This window comes from Psammomys obesus, unplaced genomic scaffold (genome assembly GCF_907164565.1).
Source record: "Psammomys obesus unplaced genomic scaffold, mPsaObe1.curated_primary_1811, whole genome shotgun sequence".
In the NCBI taxonomy this organism is placed as follows: domain Eukaryota; kingdom Metazoa; phylum Chordata; class Mammalia; order Rodentia; family Muridae; genus Psammomys; species Psammomys obesus.
The window spans coordinates 2,542,224-2,561,915 of NW_026587382.1; the positions used below are offsets into that span (position 1 = coordinate 2,542,224).

The 19,692-nt window shown below is 41.5% G+C and overlaps 2 protein-coding genes across 3 annotated transcripts in view; both read right to left on the reverse strand.

Moving 5' to 3' along the window:
* Golph3l (golgi phosphoprotein 3 like) overlaps positions 1–17,398 on the reverse strand; it is a 28,293-nt gene extending 10,895 nt beyond the window's left edge. Inside the window, exons 1-4 of the mRNA XM_055603834.1 lie at positions 17,209–17,398; positions 13,846–14,038; positions 1,875–2,006; positions 106–220 (exon numbers count right to left, since the gene is read on the reverse strand). Of these exons, the coding sequence (XP_055459809.1) occupies positions 106–220; positions 1,875–2,006; positions 13,846–14,028 (430 nt within the window). The 5' untranslated portion in view covers positions 14,029–14,038; positions 17,209–17,398. The remainder of the gene's footprint in view (positions 1–105; positions 221–1,874; positions 2,007–13,845; positions 14,039–17,208) is intronic.
* Positions 17,399–18,701: 1,303 nt separating this feature from the next.
* Hormad1 (HORMA domain containing 1) overlaps positions 18,702–19,692 on the reverse strand; it is a 29,697-nt gene continuing 28,706 nt past the window's right edge. For both annotated transcript variants that reach the window (XM_055603850.1, XM_055603849.1), the window contains one exon: positions 18,702–18,943. In XM_055603850.1, coding sequence (XP_055459825.1) covers positions 18,863–18,943 — 81 coding nt within the window. In that variant the 3' untranslated portion in view covers positions 18,702–18,862. The remainder of the gene's footprint in view (positions 18,944–19,692) is intronic.

Genomic DNA, 19,692 nt, shown 5'->3' on the forward strand with positions numbered 1-19,692 from the left:
TCACATGACCTTACCCAGCATGCTGCTTTTCTGTACTTTCCCTCTAACCCTTTGAGCAGCTAAAGATAACCAAGTCTGGAGTGTGGGAGTTATTTTTAGTCTCACCAGTGAGAAGCTCTATCCATGTCTGGACAGTTTCTGTTGGCTCGGTTGCTTTGATGTGTTTGAGAGTTTCATCCAGCAAAACATCACCCGTTGGGCTGTCTGACTTCAGCAGGACCTTAGAGAAAGGAAGAGTACATTGCTTCAGTGAGATGAAGTCCTTCCCTGTACAAGGCCCACACTGCTGGCTAGGAAGCCCTAGGAGGCAGGAGGTACTGCCCATGCCATGGAAGAGCTTAGTGTGCAGTGTGGTTTCACAGCAAGAAGACAGGGTTACATTTGAAGTGAGGCCTAGTAGCAAATTCTGTAAATAAAATAGACAAGAGATTCCAGAGTATCTTTTCAAGTTTCGAAAACCGCCTTGTGAAACTTCTAATAGAGGAAGGAAAGCCAGAAAAGAAAGTTAACTTGGGAAACATTGTTAAGCCTGGCTTCTGACTGATATGGGATGGTCAAGTTGAAATGTCTGGCCAATAGTTAATATGTTTCAGGAAGCTAAAGGTAAAGAAATGTCTTCAAAATTGGAAGTGAATTTCCTGGAGGTAGCATATAGCTGAAAAGGTGAATGGCATTTCCAAAAGGCTAGAAAAATCACCAAACAGGGTAGAAACTGATACTTGGATTTTGAGAATGGAGAACTAAAGAAATCAGGGTACAGTCAGAAAAAGAAAATCTGAAAAAGGCCAAAAATGTCAAATAGGAAAGTGATAAAAAGTGCCAAATGCACTGGATGTAGTGAGAGGCCTGTAATCCCAGTGCTGCGGAGGCAGAGGCAGGAGGATCTCTGAGAACTGCAGCCAGCCTGGTCTACGTAATGAGCTATAACGTAAGATGCTGTCTCAAAAAAAAAAAAAAAAAAAAAAAAAGTGCCAAGTGAACTGATGGTGATGCACACCATTAATCCTAGCACTCTGCAGGCAGATCTCTGAGTTCAAGGCCAGCCTGGCCTACAGAGTGAGTTTCAGGACAAAGTTTCTACACAGAGAAATCATATCCTGAAAAACCAAAGGGGAAAAAAAAAGAGGTGCCAAATATTATATGTATTTTAAAAGAAAAAAATAAGACTAAAAAGAAGATGGTCCTATGTAAGAATGTAGTTTCAGCAGAGTACTTGGAATGATAGGCACTGTGAATGGAAAGAGGAATGGCTAAGCCAGGCTATCTGAGAGATAAATGGGGCAGATCTGAATGGTTGTTAGAGAATGCCTTGGGATGACTAAGGCAGGCCTGACGGACGATCTTCTCTACCTACATCCCATTTAATTTCATACATACAGAGGGAAAGGTAATCAACAGCATCCCAAATGTGACTTTTGTTTGTTAAAAAGGGACAAAATCATGCTGCTCTGATTTTGAAATAGGGTTTCTCTGTGCAGCCGTGGCTGTCCCGGAGCTCACTCTGTAGACCAGGCTGGCCTCATGCTTCTGTGACCCTTTAAGGATATCTACGTTTTGTTTTGTTTTCCTATAAGCTAACTAAACCAACTAGATGATGGGCCAGCTGAACCAGTGTGTACTTTGTCTAAGTGTTGGGATTTTTTCTTTTCTAGAAATGAGTGTTTTGCCGGTGCGTGTGCTCTCTGTGCACCACAGGGTGCACTGCCTGCAGAGGCCAGAAAGACTGGAGTCACAGGTAGTCCCCCAGCTACCACGGGGAAGCAGGAACCAACCTGGGTCCTCTGCAAGAAAGACAAACGCTGAGCCATCTCTTCCGCCCTCAGATACTCTTATTCTTTCGAAAAGTACTGTTGGTATTTGACTTTCCATAATACCTTTCTGTCTAGGAGTCGCTTCTTCCGCATGGTGGGAGGTTCCAGATAGATCCGACCCCGCATCGCCAGCTCGATCAGGATGCCTCCTCGAAGCCCAGAGGATATGCAGTCATTCCAGAAAGATGTGTAGCCCTGGGAGAGGGGGAAGAGAACAGATAATATTCTGAAAGGAATATGGACTTCCAGGCATAATGTTAAGAATAAGGGGTGATCCACGTCGCATCACACAGTACAGAGTGAGGTGCTGTGTGCTTGGGCCTGGACACAGGACCTTGGACATACCAGGAAGTGCTCTACTGCTGCACCCCATCCCTCACCCAGCAGAGTATCTCATTAGTCACTGCACTCTCATTTTTATTTTGTTGTTGCTTATTCTATATTAGTGCCATGGTGTGCCTAGGGAGGTCAGAGGACAATTTGGGAGCTAGGTCTCCCCTTCCACCATGTGGGCTCTGGGGACTGAACTCAGGTTGTTAGGCTTCACAGCAAGCGCTTTTCCCTGCAGAACCATTTAACTAGCTTTTACCACTAGCTTTCACTTTAAGTATTTGAGTATTTAAATGCTCAAAATACTATTTACTGATTTTTGAGCTATCTTTTGAGTTTCTATAACTTGATATTAGTTGACAATTGGCATATCAGATTTTTTATTTCATTATAGATGGTTGTGAGCCACCATGTGGTTGCTGGGAATTGAACTCAGGACCTTTGAAAGAGCAGCCAATGCTCTTATCCTCTGAGCCATCTCTCCAGTCCCAGATTTTTTAAATTCAATTGAGAAATGTTTCGGTTTGAAATAAAAATTTACTTAAATTTATTTATCTATTTACGGGGTGAGGTTGGGGCCTGGAGGTTAGAGGACAGCTTTGAGGAGCTGGCTCTCTCCTTTCACCATGTAAGCCTGGGGGGTCACACCATTTGGCACTAAGTGCCTCTATCCACCGATCCATCTCCCTGGCAGGGGCTTTCCTTTGGGAAGGTTTGAAAGAGGATGTAAACTGATGAGCAGTGCACACATGTCAGGTGGAAATGAAAGCAGAAGCGATTTCAATTTTGTTATTGTCATGCTCTTTCTGGGTATCTACATGTGTATTATTTGCAAGCTTTCCCTGCCCCTTTTGGTGTGTGTGAGTGTGTGTCTGTGTGTGTGAGTATACTCTGACTGAACTCAGGGCTGGACATGGCTAAGCTACATCTCCAGCTGAGCGAATGATTCTGATGCAGGCACTGGACAAACCCACTGATGAGTTAAGGGCCCTGGGTATGTTATTTAGCTATTCTGAAGTCCAATGTCTTTATTTGTAAAATGGGGACACTAGTATATAGTTGAAGTTTTGGTGTCTCAAAAACTCAATTATGTTATGTAAACATGCTTTTTGTTTATCCCAGGTGTGGGATATGGGGCTGCTCCTCACTGTCCACAGCAGCAGACTGTTTGCCTCATGCAGGCTCTGAGAGGAGCATGACCTTTGCGAGCTGCAGATAGTTTAATCTGAGGACTCTGGAGGGGGACTACATGCCAGAACCAGGAGAGAGCCGGATGCTCCAAGAAAGAAGGTGGCTGCTGGTGCTCCCCTCTGTTGCTCCTGATTCAGTTTGAGAGGAAATTGGAGGTATCCTGAAATGAAGACTGAACTTGCCCTAAGGAGCCCAACGACCCTAACCAGCAGGAAGTAGCTAAAGAGAACTACGAGCCCTCTCCCTACCTGACGTTGAGGTGTTGGAAGGGGTGGAGTAGGGAGAAAGAGATATAAGAAACCCAAATATAATAACAAAAATAAAGACATCTACATTAGTACCCATGTTTATAATTTGTTGTGAGAGCTCAGGAAAGTGAACTGTATGAGGAAGGGTGGAGCTCAGGCTATAGAAGGCAGTTAGATGTTAGTTCATCTTCTCTAGGAAATACAGGGGATGTACAAAGATGTAAGCCAGCTACTCCCTAGAGGAGACAAAAATCTAGCTGGAAACTTAAGTAAAAGCTGAGATGGGGGCTGGAGACATGACCCAGTGATTAAGAACAGTGTTTGCTCTTCAAAGGTTCTGAGTTCAATTCCCAACAAGGACATGGTGGCTACACCATCTATAATGGAATCTGATGCCCTCTTCTATCATGCAGGCACACATGCAAACTGACTGCTCATATGTATACATAAATAAATGAATCCTTAAAAAAAAAAAAAGGCATGTGCCACCACCATCCAGGCAATCATTAAAACAAACATGCAAAAAACTTGAACTGAAAGAGTAGAAGAAATACGCTTAAAAAGCTGATAAAAGTCTAGTTTGGACGACAATTCTTCCAATTTTAAGTCAATAGGTGTAGAGCGCAGAGAGACCCACAGGGCTTGGGCTGGGAGCATGAAGGATAGGCTGAATTTGTACATATGGTTTTCTAGGTGGAGAAAAACATTCAACTTCTACTGATTCTTCAAAACACCATTCTTAGCTATAAATAAAGGGATCTCAGATGCATTTATGGAGATCAAGTTCAAGGGCTTTGCTTTTTTTTTTGAGGTTAGTTTTATGTAGAATTGGCTTTGAACTCCTCCTAATCTTGTTTCCATCTCCTGATGTTGGGATTATTTAACTCAAAGTTTAAAGAAAAACCCGAGATCCAAACTGGATAGGGCTAGGGTTTGAACCTCTGAGTAAAAGGCAAATTATCCTGAAGCCTTTAAGTGAGGAGTTATGGTTAACTATTGTAATTGCTCAATGGGTTGACGAGAGGCCAGATGACTTGAATTCCAGCCCCATGACCCATGTGGTGGAAGGAAAGTCAGCTCCCAAAGGCTGTCTTCTGACCATTGTACCTCTTACCCCAAAATAAATGTAAAACAGCTGTATTTGTGTATGGACACACCCAAAAATGCACATGCAATATTTCATGGGAAGAGGACAACTCTCAGAATCACCTCTGTCCTCCACGAGGAACTTGGTATCAAACTCAGGCCATCAGGCTTAGCAGCAAGTGCCTTTTCCTGTTAAGCTATCTTGCTGATCCTTATTTTAAAACTTTTAAAGCTGCACATGGTGGCACATGACTTCCCAGCAACTGGGAAGTGAAAACAGGAGGATCAGGCATTTAAGGTCACTCCCCAGCTACACAGCAAGTTTGATGCTAGCATAGGATACCTGAACATGCTATCCCCGAGTCTTAAGTATCTTTCAATTGCTCCATTCAGCTCTCAGAATTAGCTTATCACAGCATTCAAACCAAGGAGCTGCTTGCTAGTAGTCTCTTTTCCAGCCTCTACTTATTTACTTGAAAAACATTATTCATGTAAAAAGCTGGGTTGTGGCGGCGCATCCCTTTAATCCCATCATTCAGGAAGTGGAGGCAGGTGGATCGCTCTGTTCGAGGCTAGCCTCATCTACAGAGCAAGCTGAAGGTCATCAAGGAGAATCCTGTCTTGTAAAAACAAACAAAGATTTATTTATGTGCATTAGTGCTTTGCTTGTCTGTAAGTATACGGGCTACCTGCAGGCCTGGTCCCTGTGGAGGTCAGAAGAGGGCAGTGCCCTGGAACTGGAGTTATGGATGACTGTGAGCCAGCATGTGGGCGCTGAGAACTGAACATGAGTTCTCTGCAAGAACAAATACTCCCAATGACTGAGCCTCTCCAGCACCTACTTAGTTATTTTTGAGATGGGGTCTAATATAGTCTAAGCTGACCTCAAACTATGTAGCTTGAAAGTTTCTTCCTCTGCTGGGCATGATGGTGCACACCTTTAATCTTCTCTCCACAGAAAAACCCTATCACTCTACCCCCCCCCAAAAGGTTTCTTCCTACATCCACGTCCAGAAGTACGTGCCACCATTCCAGTTTCATGCGGTTACACAATCCCAAGGATCCAGTCAGGGCTTCCCTCATAACAGCTGAGCTGCAGGAAGGGCCCAGCTGCCTCAGGTCTTTCTTCAGCTATCGCCAATTACGGGTTTATATTCACGTATGTGTATGTTTTGCCTGCATGTATGTATGCCTGCTGCCCACAGTGGCCAGAAGAGGTTCTTGGATCCCCTGGCACCGGATGGTTGTGAGCTACCAGGTGGGTGCTGGGAACTGAACTCATCCTCAGGAAGAGCCAGGGCTCTCACTGTTGAGCCACCTCTCCAACCCCTTATTTTGTTATATATTTTAACAAGTTTATTTAGATTATTGGCTTTTTTCTTTTAAAGGGTAGTGCTATATAGACAAGGCTGGCCTCGAACTCACTTTGTAGCTCCTGTTAGCCTTAATCTCAAGGCAGTCCTCCTGCCTTCACCCCACAAATCCTGGGATTACAGGCATCCCGCACCATACCTGGTATCTACAGTGCTGGACTCAAACTCAGAGCTTCACGAATGCAAGACTCCAGGCCCACCTCATGTTTTTATTAAGTACCTGAATGCTTTTCTCTTTTTTCTTTCCTTTTCTTTTGTTTTGGGCTAGGTCTCAGGTAGCCTATGTTGTCCTGGAGTACGGAGCTGAGGAGGGTCCTCAGTGTCTGCCCACGTGCTGGATCACAGGCACATCATCATGCTGGGGGGTTAGTGTGGCTGGGGACTGAAGCCAGAGCTTCGCGCATACTCCATAAGCACTCTAGAAACTGCGCTGTAGCCCCAGCCCCACCCTTGTCGTTAGTGCTCTAAATGCCTTTGTACACCCGGAACCAATGCTGTTCCTTCTTCAACTTCCCTGCACTCACAGACTGAGAGCAGGGATCACAGCTTCTGTGTAACACTTTCTAACACTGTTTCCCTCTCACCTCCACCAAATGGTTACGTTCCTCACCTGAGTGTGCCTATAAACAGTCCTTTCCTCTGTCACATCCTATTGCAACTAACTTGTTTGTCCTCGCTATACTTAGCAATAGAATACTTTTTTCTGGGCATGGTCATGTGTGCCTTTAATCTTAGCACTCCTGTCGAGCACAAAGCCAATCCTAATTCAAAAATGAAGAGAAAGAAAGAGGATAATACTCTTTTTAATACACATATATTATCTGCTCAATAAATTGTTTTTCCTGAAGTGGTAGGGATGAAACCCAAGGCACAAACTTTTCGCCATCAATTTGGGCATTCAAAAAGTATTTGTTAGGGCTGCACACGGTAGCGCATGCACCTGAGAGGTGGGAAGACTGGAGGCTAACCTGGCTACATGAGATGCTGTCTCAAAAAATCTAAAGGTAGGAAAAGCAAGCAAGCAAATATGTTAGCTTGGCAACATAAACTCACCTCGCATCACACACATTCATGAGACATCTCTATTTCCTGAGGGTTTTTGACCCAAGTCATGGCTGCACTACTTAATTCCTCTTTTTTTTGGTTTTGTTTTTGGAGACAAGGTTTCTCTACGTAGCCTTGGCTGCCCTGGCCTTGCTTTATAGACCAGGCTGGCTTCAAACTCACAGAGATCTGCCTGCCTCTGCCTCCCCTGAGCGCTGGGACTACTGGTGGGTATCACTGTACCTGGCTACGTAATTCCTAAGGAGGAAACAGGATTTTTTTAGCTTCATATTTGATTTTGTACAATTTAGCTGCTCAATTAGATTGTTAAAGTATAACTTAGTTCAGAACAAGCAGTTTATTCAGGAAAAGCCTCTGTAACCCCAGCAGGTGTGCAAACAATAGGTCTAGAATTGACTGGAGGGAAGTTTGCCTTTTTTCATTTCTTCCTTGCCACATGTAACTTCTGTTTCAAGGACAATTCAGATTGCCAGTAGAATTACAGAAGAGATGCACTGTAAATAAGGGCACAATGGCAACCAGGATGTGTCTTTTTTTTTTTTTTTTTAATACAAGGTCTCATATAGTTGTCCAGGTTAGCCTTTAACTCACTATACGGTCGAGGATAACTCTGACTGGAACCTACTAATATATCTGGAATGTTGGGTTACGGGTGTGTATCACTATATACTGGTGGTGGACACTAGGCAAGGACTTTACCAACTGAGCTATCCTCCAAGCTCCTAGGAACTCTTTAAATATTACTCTTTCCCATCACAGCATCTTAAAACATGTAAAATTCTCCAAATGAGTCATTAAACTTTTTATTAATATACAACAGAAAATATAAAACATACTTAGCTTAAAAATTAAAAGTACCTGTGGAAGTATAACATCAATTTAGAAAAGATGATGATGAGGAGGAGAAAAGGGGTGGGCATATGTCCCATCTATAGAGACCACAGATGGCAACACAGAGCACCACACCATTTTCAAGGATAAAATCTTAGAATCTCTTCTCTCACACACTGTGTCATGGTCAGATGTAAAGTAGCCCAGGAGAAAGGAAAACATTGTTCCCTACATTTCCAGGGTTCTTTTTTCTTCATCTATATAGTTTGATGAAGTCTCAAACTACCCATAGTAAAGACTTTAAATGGTTAATCCTTTGGTGTGCCTGAGCAGGAAGAACTGCCACACACAAAGGTCATCACTGAATCACTAGACACTTTACCAGAAGCCACACATATGAAGAAGAGAAAAGAAGACACTGGGGCTTGTGAGAAAGAGAAGGAACTGCACACTGCCTCAGTACTGGTTGGGGACTGTTCCAGCACACTGGCAGGATGAGAGCTTTTTTTAAAAAACCCACATGAAAACATATCATTTAAAAAGTAAAAGTCCAAACCAGGCGCACTGGCACACAACTTTAATCTCAGCACTCAGGAGGTAAGAGGCAGACAGATCATTTTCTGTTTTTTAAGACATGGTCTTACTATGTAGCTTCGACTATCCTGAAACTTGGTATTTTCTAAATACCAAGGCTGGCCTCAAACTAACAGAGATCCTCCTGCCTCTGCCTCCCAAATGTTGCATTAAAGGGCACGTACCACAATGCCCAGTTTGAGACCAGCTTGTTCTACACAGCGAGTTCAAATCAACCAGAAAGCCAGGGTTACACAGAGAAACACTGTCTTGAAACCGTGCCCCTCACCAAAACAACAACAAAAAAATCTCTTTCAGGTGACTATTATAAACAGTTTATTGGGTAATTTTTATTTATATACAAAAAAAAAAGAAAAAAAGAAAAAAAAGAAAAAAGGAGGGCTAGGCAAGTGGCTTAGTTGGAAGGGTGCTTGTCAAACTTGCAAGAAGCCTGGGTCCCAGCACTGCAGGGAAAACCAAACAAAATACAAAACTAACCAACCAAAACCCTGGGTTTAGTGTTTCTTGCCTGTAATTCTAGCACTGGGGAAGTAGAGGCAGAATGGAAAGTCAATCATCTAGATTGTGACTTTGAGACCAGCCTGTCTGTGTAAAAAAAAAAAAAAAAAGAAAGAAAAAAGAAAGAGGGAGAAGAAAAGAAAAGTACTATTCTTTGTCAGTGTATTTCTAAATTTCTAAATAAGCCCCTAAGAGAAACACTTTAGTTAAAGATTACTCATATTTACGATAATTTTGCTCCTATAAAAAGCCTAGGCATAGATGTTCATTACATACAAAGACTCAAGTATTCAAAATGCCCTTAATCAAACATCCTGGAAGGCACACCTTAAAACAACCATGAATGTTGAATATCTTAGAGTTGGCAGCTGAGGGTGGCAAATGGAAATAAAGAAAGAAATAAAACAAAACAAAAATTTAAAGCACCATTAAAGCCCAGGTGTCCAGCACCAGGTGGTGCTGCTCATTTGTAACCCCAGCACTGGAGAAGTGGAGGCAGGAGGACAGGAGTTCAGAGCCATCCACGGCTACAGAAATCAAGACAAGTCTAAACTACAAGAGACCCTGTCTCAAAAAACTACCCCAAACAACAGAGGCTCTCCTGAACTACCTGGTGATGCCCAAGACAATGAGACCATTAAAAAACCCCTAGGGGAGATGGCTCAGCAGTTAAGAGGACCTGGGTTTGATTCCCAGCACCCACACGGTGGCTCACTACAGTCTGTGACTGCAGTCCCCAGAGGTCCAACACCCTCTCCTGGCCTCTACAGGCGCTGCACACACTTGGTAACATGCAGGCAAAATAACCATATACATAAATTAAAAATAAAGAGAAAATACTTTTTGTTTTGTCTTTTGAGACAGGGTTTCTCTGTATAGCATTGGCTGTCCTGTAGACCAGACTGACCTAGAACTCACAGAGATGCACCTGCCTCTGCCTCTCGAGTGCTGAGATTAAAAGCTTGTACTACCACCTGATGAAGCAAAATACTTTTAACTCCTCTCTCCAAATCTAAGAAAATGCTTATGATAAAGTTGAAAGAAAAAAAAAATGCTGGGAATGTAACTGAGTATTCAATACTCTCTTCTTTAAACCAGGTTTGATTGATCGATTGATTGAGTGACTGAATGCTTTTATCCCTGATAGAGGGTTTTGCTATGTAACTCCTGCTTGGCCTGAACTCACTATGTAAAACAGCTGAGACTACAGGCTTGTGCCAAGAACTCCTCTGTGAGCTCCCCAATAAGGATGCTGAGAACAGAACTCAAATTACCGGAAAATGCTCTAAGTGCTGAGCTACCCTCCATTTGATGCTTACATGTAACTGTTACCTTGGTATAATCTAGACTTACCTGGGAAGAGCTACCTACCATGAGCAGTACTATTCCTTAGGAAGGAAAGTCTGACCTCTCTGAGAAAGGGAGCTAAAATGAGAATGCACTAATTCTCTGCTCCCGGCTGGATGTGATGTGATGTGTTGCTTCAAGTCCCTGTATCCCTGACAGTATGGACTGTAACCTGGAACTGTGAAGCAAATACACTGTTTCTTCTTTAAGTGGCTTTTCTCAGGGTGTTTTATCACAGCAACAGGAAAAGAAATTAAAACAATCACTTAACAACAGTAATTCCAGGGCAAAACCACTGATCCTCTTTCTACTCCAAACCTCAGAGTAAATTTAAATGTAAACTCCACCAATAAACTCCCAGATAATCATTTTGCTTCAACTCAAAGAGATAATGTTCCCTGCCTTGCAGGATTAGCAGGGAAGGGTACAAAGTGTTTTAAAGGCTCTCAAGCTAATCAAACTATGAAGGCAGCAAAAGACTCACAGTAAGTTTATAGGCTCAGTGGTTATAGCCAAAGTCCCAATTTTAGGTGGCAGGTGGCTTTATCTTAATTTTGGTATCTATATTTTAGAACAGTGAGCATTTTAGAATTGGGAGGAACCGGGAGAGGCTATAAGGAAGCAGCTTAAACTTTATCCTCCTACTGTTAAAATAGGACTTTGATCTCTGGCTCATTTCTTTGAGTTTTAAAGCTGGATATAATAAGGAACAGGACAAAGGTTTTTTTTTTTTTTTTTTTTTGCCTGTGTAAAGTACACACACAAAAACAAAGGCAACCGGGTCCTTCTAGCTTACTTGCACTATTCACAACGAGCAATAAATTAGTGACAAGACTTAGTGTTCGTTCTGCACAATCAGAAAACTAAAGGAAAAAAGCAGGCAGTGACCTAAATTAGACTTTCAGTCTTTTAAATTTTGCATTAATTTTTTTGGGACAGGTTCTATGTGGCTTATGCTGACAGACCCCCATGGAGACCAGCACAACTGTGATCTCGTGCTCCTCTGTACTCCACCTCTTGAGTGCTAAACTGCAACAGTTGGGTCAGACCAAGGGCTTCTGCACACTATGCAGGCACTCTGTCAACTGAGCTCAATTCCTGCCCAAGTTTCTGTGAACCAAGATAGGATCTTGCTATGTAGCCCAGGCTGACCAAGAATTTAGGAAAATCTTTCTGCCTTAGCCTCCTAAGTGTTGAGATTACAGATGTAAGCCACCATGCCTGACTCTGAAAAGTTAAGTTTAAAAAACTGTCACCAGGTGGGTGTGGTGACATGGCTCAGCAGGTAAAGGTGCTTAACTCTAAGGCTTACACCTTAGATTTCATCCCTGGTACCCATATGTGGAAGCAGACAACCAACAGAGCCACGTGCACACTCTAAATAAATGTGCTAGTCGAGGGAAGTCATGTTCCTCAGTTGTGCAGCCAGGGCAGGTTATCCTTCCTTGGAAGAAGTGTTTCGGTGGGAGGAAAAAATGATAAGAGAAGGTAATAGGGGAGAATATGATTAAACTACATTATAAGTATGTGTATACAACTGTGAGAGAATAAATTTAATAAGATTTAAAACAGAATTTAAGAACGTATTTATATCCATTTAATCAATGGACTTTTATTCTTCTTTCTTTCTTTCTTTCTTTTTTTTTTGCTGTGGGTTTGGTCTAGTTAATGAGTTCCAGGGCAGTTTAGAATACATGGCAAAGCCCTGTCTCTAACAAAAACAAAACAAAACAAGACAATAAAAGAAATTGTTGGGCTGGTGAACATCACTCATTCGAATCAATGAAGCCCTGGGTTCAGTCTCTAGCATCACATGTACCAGGCTCAGTGGCACATGCCTTAATCCCAGAACTCTGGAGGTGAAACAGGAGGATCATCCACGCCATTTGCTCTATAGTGAGTCTTTAGACAGTCTGGGCTACATGAGACTCAAATAAAAATAATAAGAAAAGGGAAATTTTTCTTTTTTTCTTTGAAACAAAGTTTCATCATGTAATCCAGGCTGTCCCTAAACTTGCAGTGTAGCCCAGGTTGACACTGAACCCTTGATTATGCTACCTCAAGATTCCTAAATGCCGGAACTGCACAACGACACTTTGCCTAAATTTCCTACAAGGAGAAATTTAGAAATAAAAAGATAAAGTTATTATTTTGTTTTGACTTTGAGACAGGGTCTTGACATGTCATCCAGGTGGCCTTGGCCTCATCATATAATACAGGCTGGCCTTGGACTCTCTAACCTACCCCTAGCCTACCAAGTGTTGAGAGAACAGGTTGGTAAAATGAGGGCTGGAGAGATGGCTTAGTGGTTAAGAGCACTGACGGCTCTTCCAGAGTTTCTGGAATTCCTAGCAACATCATGGTGGCTCACAACCATCTATAATGTGAGCTGATAATGGGTGCAAGTGTACATACAGATAGAGCACTCAAATATATATATAAAAAGTTAGTAAAATGGCTCAATGGTTACGGCTGCTTCTTGCTCTTCGAGTGGACTTGAGCTTAGTTCCCAGCACCCATATCAGACCCCCCACAAATGTTTATAACTCCAGCTGCAAGGAAATCTGACTCCTGCTCTCTGCAGGCACTGGCACATAAATGGAATACATTCACATAAATGAAAAAAATCCTTAAAATAGTGTTATTATTGAAGATCCATAGAAGAAAATGAAAAACAAACAAATAACAACAACCAACCAGTGTTGCTCCCCATCCCCAGCCATCTTCTTTCAGACAGGGTCTCTGCACAGAGCCCCAGCTGTCCTGAAACTATACTAGGTACAAAAAAACCCTTTTGGTTTTTTGAAATATGGTTCAAACTGAGGTTAACTTTGAACTCAGGATGTGAGTGAGCTCCTCATCCTCTTGCCTCCACCTCCCCAGTCTAGAATTATAGACAAATACCACCAATCCCGGCCTAAAAAAATTATTACTATAAAAAACTCATTTATCATTTGTTTCTGTAAAACAGATAGTCATACATATTCCTTGTTGTTTTTATTCACTTGTTTAATTTTAAGATGGGGTCCTGGTTAGCCTATAACTCATTAGGTAGATCACATTGGCCAGGTCAGGTTGGCCTTGAACTCGTGGAGATGGGCTTGGCCCCATCTCCTGAATACTGGCCTCACAGGAGTGTGCTGTGCCACCATACCTGCTGTTGCTTTTGTCTTTTAAGACTTCTCTTCAAGGCTCAAGAAGATGTGACTGTGAATGCTTCTTTCTTACTTCAGTAAGCGATCATTACTCCGTCAAGCTAAGCGGAGAGGCTACAAGCACTGACACAGTGCTAGCCACCTCTGTACTGCAATTAAATTATACTTCAAGGAATTACATTTCTGGATTTTACCTTGCAGATATTCTTCTCCTTCCCATATCCTTCTAACTCCAATGTATACAGCTGGAGTTTATGTCCTAAAACATTCTAAGATTTGTGTTTTTGAGCTAAAGTAGCAAACCTAATGTCATTACCTCTTTATCTTTTAGTCCCAGGAGCAATACTTCTTCCATAAGAGTGAGGCGGATATCCTTGGAGTCTCCAGGGTCTTCATTACTGGGACTCTTTTCTTGATTAGTGTCTTCCTCACCTTCCATTTTCTTTTCAGAACTTTTACTTACTTCAGTCCGACGGGTCCGGTGAGTTAATGTGGTCATTCTCACCTGTCTGTGGAGGATGTGAAAAATATGTGCATACCTTAGTAAATAATCAAATATAGGTCCATAGAAGATCTATACACACACCACACACAGGAAACTATAGAAGATCAAATACAGAATCAGGTGGTAAACAGAAACACAAGATAACATGCTCTCTTTTTCAAAGTGTAACAGCTTAAATTGCACAGAGAGCAAGTGAAAAGTGATCATCAGTAATTTGAAAGTCCATTAGAAATTACCATCCTTTCAGTGTGCTTATTTCTTGGGCATATCCTACAACCTAGAATTCGTTTTTGTCTTTTTTTTAATATATATATATATATAGATGGCATGATTTTATTTAGAAAGGCCATGCCCTTTCTTATTAATCAAAAGGCAAGTGGCATTTTGCATGAAAAACAGTATAATTTACATCAGTGTCCCCCAAATAAAATTCAAAGCTATTACAAAATGTGGACAAAATTTATATAAGTAAAACTATAACCTCTCAATGAATAAATCAACGAATTAAATGAACAGATGCTTTGTATGTGTAAGTATTTTAATTTTTTTTAACTTATTGCTATTTTTTTAATTTTTTTCCCCAGGAGTGAATTCTATCACTATAAAATGGGTCCCCAAGCTTTTTTTCTTCATTACTTATTAAAGTGATTAAATACATAAAAAAGCTGGAGGACCTTGATCACAGCTCGTTCCCTCCTCTCTTCCCAGTCCCACTCTCACAACCCCTCCTCATATTCCTCCCTCCTTTTCTCCTCAGAGAAGGGGAGGGCCCTAAGAGCACCCACCCACCCACCCTGGCGCATCAAGTTGCAGCAGGACTAAGTGAGAGGCCAGACAAGGCAGTCCAGTTAGGAGAAAGGGATCCACAGGCAGGCAACTGAGTCAGAGAGAGCCCCTACTCCAACTGTTAGGGGACCCACATGTTGACCAAGCTGTACATTGCTACATATGTGTAGGGCCTAGGCCCAGCCCTTGCATGCTCTTTGGTTGGTGGCTCAGGCTCTGGGAGCCCCACGGGCCCAGGTCAGTTGACTCTGTAGGTCTTGTGGAGTCCTTGACCCTTCTGGCTCCTTTGATCCTTCCTTCCACTCTTCCACAAGGAGAGATGACTCAGCTTTTAAAGGCTAGGCCCAAGTTAAATAAGATGGAACAGTAAAACTTCATGAGCATGTGGCCTCTTGAGTACACATAATTTATAATTTTTGTAAACAGTTAATGGCACATTATTAAACATACACAAAAATACACATAGCAAAAATAAACATTTTAATATTTAAAATTATTGTGTGTGCATGTGCATAGTGTTTGTGGGAGCCTGTGCTATGTACATACAAGGAGGTCAGAGGACAACTGTTGGAGTCTACTCCCTCCTACTTTTCCATGGATTCTGGAGCTTGAACTCAGACTGCTTAGTTTGTACAACTGTCTTTATCTACTAAGCCATCTCTCTCTGCCTATGTTTTAATCTTTCTTCTTTTTTAGATTTTTGTGTATATCAGTTTTTTGCCTACATGCGTGTCTGTATACCACACAGCATGCCTGGTGCCTGAGGAAGTGCTGAGGCTCCATGTAGGTGCTAGGAATTGAATCCACGTCCTTTGCACAAACAAATGCTTGTAACCAACCCTCCAGCCCAATGTTTTGTTTTGTTTTGTTTTCCTTCCTTCCTTCCTTCCTTCCTTCCTTCCTTCCTTCCTTCCTTCTTCCTTTTTTTTACCATAACAACTCATTTCATGAATTCATTTTCATTTTGGAAATCACTAGGCTGGAGTACAACACTTAAGTGATTATCAGATATGGTAACTTAGCATCCTTGTTCTGACTATCTTGTGAATACACAAATTGCTACAACAAGAACAACAAAACCCAGTAAGAATGTTAAAGGATTATCAAATTCTCAAAAGAAAGTGGTGCTGGGATGTGGCTCAGTGTTACAGAATGTGTTAGTTAGCATGTACAAGGTCCTAACAGCCATTCCCAGCAGTGGGGGAAAATATCAGCCATTCCCAGCAGTGGGGAAAAAATCAGAGCATACACCCTTTTACACTCAGCATCACACTTGTTTACATCATCTGCTTTAAGTGTGCTTAAAGCAAGCACATTTTATACAAATGTAAATATCTTTTTTGTTTGTTTGAGACAGGGTTTCTCTGTGTAAAGGTCTTGGCTGTCCTGAAACTGACTCTGTAGACCTGGCTGGCTCAAACTCAGAGATCCACCTGCCTCTGTCTCCCAAGTGCTAGGATTAAAGGTGTACACCACTAATGCCTGGTGTAAATGTCAATTTTTATTTATTAAAAACAAGTATTTAATATCAGCAATTATATATCATTGAGATCAAAATAATATATTTAAGAGGGTGCTATGGGTGCGCCTAGTTCTACCTTATAACAATTTTATCAAGTGGTGTCTTGTTTTCTTTCTGCCTCTGGTCCTTGTTATTCCAGGGGTTCTTTTCCTTCTCCTTTCCTCCCCAAATGTCTAGTCTTTGAAGGCCTACCAAATACAAGTAAGGCCTTAAGATGAATTTCTATCTTTCCATTACGCGTATGTCCCGTGTTTAGAGCTGGTTTCTCCCTCAGCTGTACTTTAACAGAAATTTATTTATACTTATTCCCTTTAAGATATTCATTATAGTCCCTCTTTTGTTATGGCTGTATGTTAACTTAAACTTCTTGAAGGGTAGCTGGCATATTGTCATCTTGAGTTTTTATATTCTCCAAAGCAACTAACACAATATCTTTAACGTTTTAACTGCTCAATAAATATATACTGATTAAAAGGCTTCTAAACATCAAAAATAGAAGAAATGCGCATCAAGTGCCCTACAAACAATTCCTCATACAAGGGTACATTTCAAATATAATTTTTGGTGAGAAGTAAGAAAAGTGAAGAAGAAACAGAACACGAAACAATACCATGGGGTACTGATTCTATTTGGCACTGAATTGGGGTTATTTCCAAACCTAATCCAAGAAACTTTACACCCTCGGAGGAATGGAGGCAATCTTCTTTGAAGAATTCATCATTTCCCCATGAACACTTATTGGCTAAAGCACCCTCTCTGAAAACACGATGACCAACAATACGTAAAAACCATCCTTTCTCTCTTACTAAAGTAAAACATCGAGCAGCTCTGTTGGACGTTAGGAAGTGTTATTCTCTGTTCCTTACCGTTGTTCCGGAGCTGCAGCGGGACGTGGGCTGCAGGTCACACTCAGTTTTTGTAGGGCACCTGTTTCCCTTACCCGAACCCAGTACTAGTAGGTGAAAAACTTCTTAAGCGGGCACAGAGCACAAACTTCCTGATCCTTCGTTGCAGAGAGGGAATAACACATCAGCTTCCTCAGGATCACTAGGCAACCTACCTTGGTGTTTCTTCATTGGGCCAATCAGAAACCCCCAAGGTTGAGTCTAGCCAATCGGAGCGTACGAGGGGAGGCCCTCCCGACTATTGTGTTGCGATCCAGACAAACACCACCAAAAGGAGGCAGGTTTGGGTTCAGCCTGACAGCTGGTCAATCCAATAAAGGAACCGTGGTGGACGTGAGGACAAGGCTGCGCCCCACCCCGATGGAATCACCCAATCAAAGTAGCCTGTGAAATAACAAGTGCTGCCAATCACGAAAGGACTCCGGGAGCCAATTTCAGTGTAGCAGGTGTTTCTATAGCTGTCTGTAGCACTAGTAGATGAGGAATGTTGGCACCCAAGCAATAAGGCGAGGAGTAAATAACACCCGCGTCGCCTCCTCCCCGCCGCCTCTGAGAGGGTAACCATGCCTCTAGAAAAACCTGATCTGTCCCAGTTTAACCTGGTTTACCCTGAACAGGATGGGGACATTCCTACCATCACACACATAACATCCTCACGGAGCACTCTGATAATCCTGGCTACTGTACATTTTGGAGTATGGCTACTGAAACCACGAGACGCAAACAGATCAAGATTTTGGATCTTCCTTTCTGAAGGAAATATATGGCAAGGCTAGGACTAGGTCCCAGGTCTCTCTTCAAAGCAATCATTCATGCTACTACTCAAAGCTTTAAATGTGTTCAGCTACTCACCTAAATCTCTCAAAATTAATAACTGAACACTTTCTGCTAATAAAAAGTTAGAAGCTACAAAACAGCCTGCACACTATCTTCATGATGCTAGTAAAATGCCAGTCTTTTATTAGTCGTTGCTTTCAATAATTTTTTTAAATTTTATTTTATGTGCATTAGTGTGAAGGTGTCAGATCCCTTGGAATTGGCATTACAGACAGTTGTGAGCTACCATGGGTGCTGGGGATTGAACCCAGGTCTTTTGAAAGAGCAGACAATGCTCTTAACCACTGAGTCATCTCTCCAGCCCCCTCAACAACCTTATTGCCTTAAATACACATTTAATAGTTGCATGTCACATATCATGTTAGTAACACATTATATCAAAATAGCAAACATTATTTTAATAGCACCAATTAAATGTTTTAACAAAAGTAAAACGAATCCTTACAAAATTTTAATGCCAGAATACACATTTTAGAAATGGCTTTAGAGGGCCTTAAAAGTTAATACATATATATTTTTTAAAATCTCTCTTTAAAAAGGAAGACAGATTATATTCACAGTGGATAATGAGCAGAGTCAATGACATTTTTTTTTTTTAAGTCAAAAGTTCCCTTGGAGTTAGCTCAGGTAAACACATAGCTAAAACTTTCACTAGAGTAATAACTGTGTGAACTACAAAGTAATTTTCAGAGTTACAGAAAGCACACCTTCAAATAATAATACAGCATCTTTTAGTTTAAATGTTGAGAACTGCAAATCTGCATGACAAGAATAACTTTTAGGTATGTTCCTCTGGTTCACCAACTTTCCTTATTTTCAGCACTGTCTCTGGACTAGAGGATTCCAAGTTATGAAGGACCTGTCAAAAGAAAAAAAAACTGTTTACTTTACAGTTTAAATAAAAAAAAATTTAAAAATCTGTGTGTATATGTTTGTTACTCTGTGTGTGTGTGTAAAGCACATGACTGCAGGTACTCTTGGATACCAGAAGATGGTGCTGGATCCTTTAAAACTGGAATAGTAGGCTGTATGTGAGCTGTCAGCTGTGTGTGCTAAGAACCAACTCTAGTCCTCTGCTAGAGCAGAAGGTGTGCTTTACTTGCTGGGGTATCTCACTGGTCAAAGATTTTCTAGTTAAATATCTCTAACTGTGGATCCCCCTGTCCTGTCTGTTTCTGTCTCTCAATAGAAATAATATGTACCATTATGTAAGATAAGATTTCTTTCTTGGTTTTGAGACAAGAGTCTTACACATGGCCCATGGCTTTGAACTTCTCTCTCATCATGTACTCAGTTCTGGGGTCCCGGGAATGTGCTCCTACATATGGTTTGATGTACTGAAGGTCTAACATAGGCTCCCTGCATGCTAAGCAAGTACTCTACTGACTGAGCTACATCTCCAGCCCAGCATAGGTATTTCTGACCTAGATAGGATATCTGGGGGTATTTTCAAAGTAGAGGACAATTTATTATTGATATACTTACCTATAAATAACTGCTAAAATATACTCATAAGTGTAAGATATTCATTTGAGTTGTTGCCAATAGAGTTAGAAGGAAAAATAATGGTAACGTAAATTTGGAGAAATGAAAAAGGGATAAAGATTT